Below are 8857 nucleotides of genomic sequence, written 5' to 3' on the forward strand. Positions count from 1 at the left end.
CGAGACACACATAGCTTTATTAACCAGCATTATATCAAAACAGATAAAAGACGTTTGGAAGGTAGCTAGCGTGCTCAATTCATAGAATCATAGAGAATTAGATTAGTAAATTAGGCGAAGATTGTTTTCATATTCAATTTTCCAAAGATGAAAACGCATCTTTAAATAGTACGTAGTCTTTCACAGCTATTTGGCATTCCTTCCATGCTTTTCACATTTATGTTTTAAAGTCAATGAGACATGCATTAATTGTTCGGGCCGCACCAAATTTAATCAGTAATTGGATATGTAATGTCCAATGAACCCTTGTAGTTTTCTATATAAATAGATCGTAAATGCCATTTGAAAGTATTCAAAGAAGAATATAAGAGATTGCAGATATGGAACTAAACAAGATCGGCGTGCTCTTTGGGTTTATAGGGTTTTTATTTTTCGATGGACTGCTGCTTTGCACGGCCAAAAACGTCCACCACTACTCCTTTGTTGTAAGTTTATGATATATTAATCTCATGCTTGTAATTTAGGCATACTTCGATCGATCACGAGCTTATTGGCACGGCCTTTTGAAATATAGAAAATACACGAGTTCATCAAAACTAAGTAATTGTCGAGAAAAATATGTATGCATATAGCTAGGTAGAGTATGTTGTATTAGTTTTCACTACTTTAGTAGAGTATTGTCCTCCAGAAATGTTCATATATATGGCAAAGAGCTTGATGAAGAAATTGTGTGTTTGTTTGCATGTGTGTGTTTTGTGTACGTTTGTTGATATCATTATTAATGTTTAGCACTGCTGGTTGTAGCTGAAGGAGACGAATTTTACAAGGTTGTGTACAACAAAGAGCATGTTCACTGTAAATGGCCGATGGCCTGGCCCAACCATTTCTGTTCGCAAAGGCGATACGGCATTTGTAAATGTTTACAATGGCGGAAATTATGGGGTCACTATTCACTGGTAATTTCTCTCTCTCTCTGGGGGCAGGCCAACAAATATGAAAGTACTAATAGTACTACTTCTTTTTGCGTGAAAAAGCTTCTCTAGTTGGCTCGCTAGCTGTACACTAATATTTGAAGTTGTGAATATGTAAATACTGTGTAATCATTTTGAAAAAAATGAATAAATATAAGATTCACATTAAAAAAAATTAATTTTTTAATAATAAACTCTACTTTTTTTAAAGCGATTATACGACAATTATGCAATCCATGATATATTGTATGTAACACTGCTCATTCTTTTTTCACTCTTAAGTTTTTGTATTCTAACTTTCATCAACCAAAAGCGTATACTTTACACTCTCATGTAATTCAAAGTTCTAGCTATATATAAACGAAGATACAAAGTTTATGATTTTTAAATTTATAAATTAGGATTTGATATATCAATTTTGGGAGTAATTAGTACCTGATATACTTTATTCTTAAAAGAAAGAAAAAAAATATACTTTATTCATATTCAAGCAATGAAGGGAAAGCTTGGACCAACTACACGTCCTAATTTAGACCTTTGGTGGGTTGAAAACAAATTGGCAGTTGAGAAACTCCGGCTTAAATGGTGATCAATTAATTGCATGAGATATCTTAATCCAACGTATGACTTTGCAACTCCTTAATTATGAAAATTCATTAATTATACGCCAGATCATGCTACAATTGTTGATTTTTCTGGCATCAGTTTTGGCCGGAAATGGTGTACAAAACGGCCGCAATATGCCATTTGTAGAAAATTGATACTTTGTCTTTTTATATGTAGGCACGGAGTGAAGCAACCAAGGAATCCATGGTCGGATGGTCCAGAGAACATCACACAATGCCCTATTCAACCAGGAAAAAACTTCACATATGAAGTTATATTTTCAGATGAAGAAGGAACTCTTTGGTGGCATGCCCACAGCGATTGGTCCCGGGCCACCATCCACGGTGCCATTGTCATCTTACCAGAGAACGGAACCTCTTATCCATTTGCCACGCCCTATGCAGAAGAAGTGCTTATACTTGGTATAAATTAATTAATTAGTAGTTAATTAATATTTAATATATATTGATACATATCAGGGTTTTCCCCATATGATCAATATCCCATTGCAAAATTTCCAAGTTCAGCATCTAACTGATTAATCTAATTCCAAGTTATTATTCTACAGCGGAATGGTTCAATGGAGATGTCATGGAATTAATTGAAAATGCTACAGAAACAGGAGCTGATCCACAGATATCAGATGCCTACGCTATCAATGGTCAGCCAGGATTTCCAAATAATTGCTCTAATGGTACGGATTTTACGAGCCAGAAGTACTGTCCAAAATTGTCAGCGTGCTTTTTATTTATTGGCAAGGCAGAAGTTGAGAAGATTTCAATCATTAATTTAGCATCTAATATATCGTATTTCACGTTGTACAGAAACAACATATCATTTCCCAGTCCAATATGGAAAGACATATCTTCTCCGTGTTGTTCATGCTGGGATGAATGAAGAAATGTTCTTTGGAATAGCAAAACACAACCTCACTGTTGTTGCCCAAGATGCCGCATACATAAAGCCCATAACCACCGATTACGTCATGATGACCCCAGGGCAAACAATGGACATCTTGCTCACAGCAGACCAAGATCCTAGCTACTATTACATAGCTGCAACACCTTTCGTTGATGCTGATGTTCCATACGATAGTTCCAACACTTCGGCAATTCTGCAATATGCGGGAAATTATACTCCCCCATCCTCTCCTCCATATCCTTCCCTTCCTAATGTTACTGATAGGGATGCTGCAGACAACTTCACAAGTCGAATAAGGGCCTTGGCAAGTGATGAGCACCCCATCAATGTCCCAACAAAAATCGACACGCAAATTTTAATTACAGTTTCTGTAAATGAGATATTTTGCCCTAATGAATCTTGTGGGGGTCCAAATGGTAACAGGCTGGCTGCAAGCTTAAACAACATTAGTTTCCTAACTCCAACAATTGATATCCTGCAAGCGTATTACAAGTAACGTTGCCGCCTTGTCTTTTTATATTTTATTTTATTTATATATTTGTGTGTGTGTGTGTGTGTAGAATTTTTGTTTGGAGTAGGAAAATCTTATACGTTAACTTGAGATTTTTGTGATATATATAGTACAACATCAACCATATAATAAACAGAGTTTTTAGAATTTTAAATTGAACTTTTGACTGCATGTATGTGAGGCACCGGTAGCTTGTCAAAGCTTATAGAGTAAAATTAGTAAATATCAATGTTTCTTAGCATTAGTCAAATAGAATAACCCAACATTTAAAACATAAGTTTGTCCATGCAGAAACTTGTCGAACGTGTTCACCAAAGATTTCCCCAATAAGCCACTCTATGCTTTTAACTACACGGGAGATGTGGGAAACAACACATTATATCCAAGCCTAGGGACAAATGTTACGATGATAGATTATGGGGCGGCAGTGGAAATGGTGTTCCAAGGAACTAATGTTCAGACTCCAGAGAATCATCCGATGCATCTCCATGGTTTTAGTTTCTATTTGGTAGGGACGGGCTATGGCAATTTCAATGAGACCACTTCTCCGGAAACATATAATTTGGTGGATCCACCTGAAGTTAACACCATTGGTGTTCCAAAGAATGGGTGGGCTACAATTAGATTTATTGCCAATAATCCTGGTACGACTTCTCTAGCTCTAGATCTCTCACTTTTTATATTTATTTTGATGATCGATGCAAATCATTATTTTCTTGACCCTTTTTAAATACAAATACAATTATATATACAACCATTAATCTTGACATATATGGCGATGCTTTTGATCAGGGGTTTGGTTTATGCACTGTCATTTGGAACGACATGCTTCTTGGGGTATGGCCACTGTTATCATTGTGAAGAATGGACCCACAAAGGATACAAGCGTCCTCCCAATACTCCCAGAAAATTTGCCTCTTTGTTCTTAGTTTTGCAAGAATAATGTGTGCTTCAAGAAGGAGACCTGATTTGCCTACAGAATCAATTCATGGATTGAATTCATGAGACTTGATTTGCATATGTGGAAATTTAAATTTTTGTGTAAACTAATTTGACTCCAATCAAAGGCCATTTATATAGGTCATCGTCTAGTTTTGTCATATTCTAATGAATGTATGCTTATCGATGAATTATGCTATTTCATTTCCATCTGATGTTTGCATTATTATTGCATGGTTGAAGTGGTGGTTGCTATACATGTGCTCGATGAATTTGGATCTCATGCTGGTTTTTCTTTCTCTTGCAATGGAAATTAAAATCGTTTTCGTAACGACAGTGCTTCTGGCACATTTGGCCGTACCATTAAATCTTCTACAAGCTCTTTACTTTGATTCGATTCGTAATTGGATTTGTCGTCAGAAACTCGTTCTTCCCCATTATTCGAATGAAGGACGGAATACCTCCTTCAATATATCTCTGTACGTCTCTCAATTAACTCAGAATCAAATGAAGTTTAGTTTATTCACTTTGTCCGACCCTCATCAACGGAATAAGTTTGAGAGTCGAAAACCAGAAAACCGGAACATCAGATTTTCAGATCAGCAAGTGAATTGAAACTTTGTTTTCCAAACAAGTTAAACTTATTCTTACCATTTTGGAAGAAGCGACCTGCCCGAGTTAAACCCTTTTTTTTTTTAATTTTATTATTATTAATTTTAATGGTGGATGGGCCTGAGGGAGTGGAAACTAAAGTGATCGGTAATGAAGCTTGAAAAAGAGATCAGAAAGGTGGTGCCATTCTTGAGTTATGCTACGATTCAATGTGTGCATCGTTTGAGTTAAATGTTTCTATTTGGTCGACACCATTACTGGTGTCAGTACTAGTGATGTCTTTGAAGACTCTTTCCGTGCGGTGTTCATTCTTTGAAGACACTGTTAGAGCAATTTCTAAAGCAAAATGTTTGATTGGGGCAATAAGCAGTGTTAAAGTGCAGTATTTCAAACTTGAATCGGTGCCGCCAGCTAATAAACGCCTAACGAACTTAATTTACTATCCACAAAAGCCTTGATTATCTAATCAAAAATAAAAAGTTACGGTAAAGATAATCTCAAACGAACGTGGTTCATGTCTTCTGAATTTAATTTATTATATAAATTTTTAACACATTGAAAGACCAATTAAAATCAGTTTACAAATTAACGACCTTGATATATCAAATACGTTATTGGTATAAAAATATGTCAATTTAATTAATCAATATAAAATATGAATAATGTAACATGCACTAAGGAAAATTATTTGGTATATACGTACGTAATTCTTTTACAACAACTTATAATAAGATCATAATTAAGATCACCTGATCATCATGAAATTTTATAAAATTTTCTTGGTATCAATATTTTTATTTTATAAAGTTAATTTTAAACTTATAAATTAAGAACTACACATTTATTTTTAATTTTGATATTTATTTATTTATGTATCCCTTTCGATTATTGGTGACTATATATATATATATTGCGTTACATTAATCTTTCCGAAAACAAATGAAGTCTGGAAACCAAAAATAGAAAAAAAAAAAGAAAAGTCTGGAAAGCTGAGATTATATATTAGGTCTTGACTGATCTTGAGGTCAGTGTCCTTACTCACGTTTAAATCGAATTGAAATGTGTTTTTGTCTGAACCGTAAGAGACAAGTTAATCACGGCTCCCTCATGATTTTGTGGCTGTGACGAACCATATTATAATTATTCTAGTTTGGCCATGGCCATGCATGAAGCAACATTAATCTAGATCACGTGATGCATTAATTACCAACCACCTAAATAGTAGTCCATAGGCCTGTTCATACGGGCCGGATTTTATCCGGCCCGGCCCGGAACCCGGATAACCGGATTACCGAATATGGGTTTCGGCCCGGATCAAATCCGGGCCGAAACCCGCGTGCCTAAACCCGGGAGAATCCGGTCCGGGTACCGGGTTAAACCGGGTTCCCGGGTTGTTTAAAAACAAGTAAAAGAAGGTTAAAAACTAAAAACCCACACGGAACGTCAAACCCACATTCGGAGTCCGGACCTTCTCTCTCGTGCTCTCAGAGTCTCACCCACACGGAAACCCTAGCCTCCACTTGCCGATAGTTCCGCTCCGTCGTCTTCATTCTTGTGCGCCGAATCGCCGATCGAAGTGAGTTCTTCTCCTTCTCTCTCTCTCTGGGTCTCGATTTTCATTCTATCTTTTGCTGTCTTTTTTTTTATAGGTATTTTAGTAGATCATAATATGAACCCAGGAACTGATTTCTTGAGTAGAGATTTGGTTTGATGATTGGAAATTATAGACAGAGCAAAGGAAAATGATTTGATAACTTAAACAAAAAGAAATTGATGGAGAGAAAGCAAATGGGTTTGCATCGGCCAAACACGAAATAAACAGCCACCAAAAGATCTTGTTCTCTTTTTTTTTTTCTTTTTTTTTTTTCTCTCTTTGTTGATTTTAGGTTTTTTTTTTTTTTTTTTTTTTTTTTTTTTTTTTTTTTAATGCGAATGTTAGAATGTTTGAGGAATTTTTTTTATGGGTTAGATCTATAATGTTTTTATGAGTATGTTCGTACACTCTATAATGGGAAGATCTGTAATGTTTTGTCGAATGAGATTTTTGGGCGAGCTTGTCGATTGGGTAGCAATATTTAGGTAGAAAAAAGTCAAACCCAGATAGAAACTAAGTAAACATGATCTGAAGTCAGAAACAGACCCATCCTTGCTCTTATGGTTTGTGATCTCCTACTTTAAAATCAAAGCTTGAGTACATATGTTTTTCCACAGTCAAAATAGGCTAAAGATTAAAGAGGAAGAATTAGATCTTCGAAATGTGATATTTGAAAGTGATGCTAAGTTAGTTGTGAAGGTTGTTGATAGTGTGGATGAAAATTGGCTTTGATATGGTCAAATTGTTGATGATATCAAATTGATGCTTCAGAGAAGAACTGATTGGAAGGTGGTATTTACACTCGGAGCTGGCAACCGTGTAGCTAATCAATTAACTAAGGAAAATATATATCTATGTCTGGACATAAGGAAAATAACTTATTTTCAAGTATTAGAAGAGAGTTCTAGGGAGATGTAATAAATATATATATGTCAGAGGATGCTTAGGTTAGATTATTGATTTGATATACTGTATTCTACTAAAAGAGGATAGCTGAGAAGTGAGAACACACATTTAATATACCTTTTGTTTTTCCCCCCCTTTTCTCGCTCTTAAATTGATATTTGCCTTTATATTGTTTTATTTTACGCTTCAATAAAAACTGAGTCGGCCTTGTGCATTCTATCATAACAGTACTGAATTTATGATGGGAAGTCTTCAAGGACAAGTTTAGTTGATTTTGTTATTAGCTCATAAATCTTGTTGTGTACCACTTGATGTGTGCCTCTGCTTTCTGTTTCCCCATCAGTTCTTACCCAAGAAAGGAGGTACACCTAGGAAGAATGAGATCATGTTTGTTGCTCCTACTGGAGAGGAGATCAACAACAAAAAGCAACTGGAGCAGTACCTAAAATCACACCCTGGAGCAGTCCAATTGATTGGCTTGATAACCTATTATGTTGGATTTTGTATTTTGTAATGTAATCTAATATCTAGTGGATTGTATGCATTTTAGTTTTTTATTTTTATATATTTTATTATTCTGGACAATATTATGCTTTTTAACATTACCTCTTAGAAAAATTTTCACAACATATAGGCTTTTTTATAAAAAAAAGTATGATTTTCAACATTTTTTAAAAAATTTCTATAATAAATATAGGCTTTTATATAAAGAAAATTATGCTTTTCAACATTGATTTTTCTTAAAAAATCTTTAATATAATATAGGTTTTTATTTAAAAAGAAATTATGCTTTTAAAGCTTCACACAGAGAGAGAGAGAGGAAAAAAAAAAAAAAAAAAAAAAAAGGGGTTCAATCTGGAACCCGGAATATTCATCCGGGTTCCGGCCCGGATATGACCCGGGATAACCCGGTCCGGGTTTCGGCCCGGATTTCAAATCCGGGTTCCCGTTTGGGTATATCCGGATTTCCGTGTTGGAACCCGGATGAACAGCTCTGTGACACTAGTCCAAAAGAAAAACATGCATATATAATTACTTTACAATTTTTATTCTGTCCCACAATTTAGTTCCGTTTCCATTAATGTCTGATTTGATTCCCAGTAATCTAGGCGCTTCAAACAAACAATATAATATTATTGTTGTTGCAAAAATATATATATTATATCACGAATCACCTGCATGGGCATCTTTTACTTTCTTGTTTTTATAATAACGTACGCTAATGCTTCGATTATGTCTTTTTCGAAGTTCAGTCCAAAAAATTCCATGAATTGAACAGGTACATGCATGGTGCAAATCATGGCCCAGCACTTGTGCTGATCTCTTTCTCTTTACGACAGGGTCGATTGAAATGACTGAAATCAGCCTCACCTCCCCTAGCCCAACATGTTTAAGAAAGTAAAAATGACTGAAATGTGAGCCACGGCGGCTTTAATGGACGCAATACAACCAAGCTGGCCCCCAATCAAAAAAGCAAAAAATAAAAAATAAAAAAATAAAAATTTACCTCATAATTCTAAGATATGTATGATCATCAATGTCAAGTCATTCAACTTTTTCTTTTTGTCCTATTTTCTTTCGCATCTATCCTCTTTCTCGTAACTTTTTCTTTTTTCATCTAATAATCTCTCTCTTTCAATAACTTCACTCTCGTAATCGTGCCCTTTTATAAAAAAAGTTTGGGGCTGGGTGGGTCTGAAAAATATTTTTCCACCGACTAATAACAAATAGCCATGTAGACGATCTAAAGTTTTCTGAAATGCACTCGCATGCAGTAGACGCCCATTTCACCCATTC

At 35.2% G+C, this 8857-nt stretch overlaps 1 protein-coding gene and 1 long non-coding RNA gene across 2 annotated transcripts; both read left to right on the forward strand.

Annotated features, from left to right (window-relative positions):
• The first annotated feature begins 282 nt into the window (after nt 1–282).
• Nucleotides 283–4229, forward strand: LOC122297098 (laccase-14-like). Its single transcript, XM_043106984.1, has 7 exons — nt 283–485; nt 805–956; nt 1755–1999; nt 2146–2271; nt 2402–2990; nt 3301–3653; nt 3802–4229. Exons 1-7 carry the CDS (start codon nt 381–383, stop codon nt 3936–3938), a joined length of 1707 nt encoding a protein of 568 aa, XP_042962918.1. The 5' UTR covers nt 283–380; the 3' UTR covers nt 3939–4229.
• Nucleotides 4230–5996: 1767 nt separating this feature from the next.
• On the forward strand, nt 5997–7645 carry LOC122297103. Its single transcript, XR_006238656.1, has 2 exons — nt 5997–6136; nt 7404–7645. It is a non-coding gene; the product is annotated as an uncharacterized LOC122297103 (long non-coding RNA).
• Nucleotides 7646–8857: the final 1212 nt, after the last annotated feature.

This window comes from Carya illinoinensis, chromosome 15 (assembly GCF_018687715.1).
Source record: "Carya illinoinensis cultivar Pawnee chromosome 15, C.illinoinensisPawnee_v1, whole genome shotgun sequence".
Classification (NCBI taxonomy): Eukaryota; Viridiplantae; Streptophyta; class Magnoliopsida; order Fagales; family Juglandaceae; genus Carya; species Carya illinoinensis.

Excerpts from the sequence above, each read along its gene's own strand:
- LOC122297098 (XM_043106984.1), top strand. The coding sequence starts at position 381 with ATGGAACTAAACAAGATCGGCGTGCTCTTTGGGTTTATAGGGTTTTTA. Across the intron at positions 486-804 it reads TCCACCACTACTCCTTTGTT|CTGAAGGAGACGAATTTTAC; the intron begins GTAAGTTTATGA and ends TGCTGGTTGTAG. Across the intron at positions 2,272-2,401 it reads TCCAAATAATTGCTCTAATG|AAACAACATATCATTTCCCA; the intron begins GTACGGATTTTA and ends CACGTTGTACAG.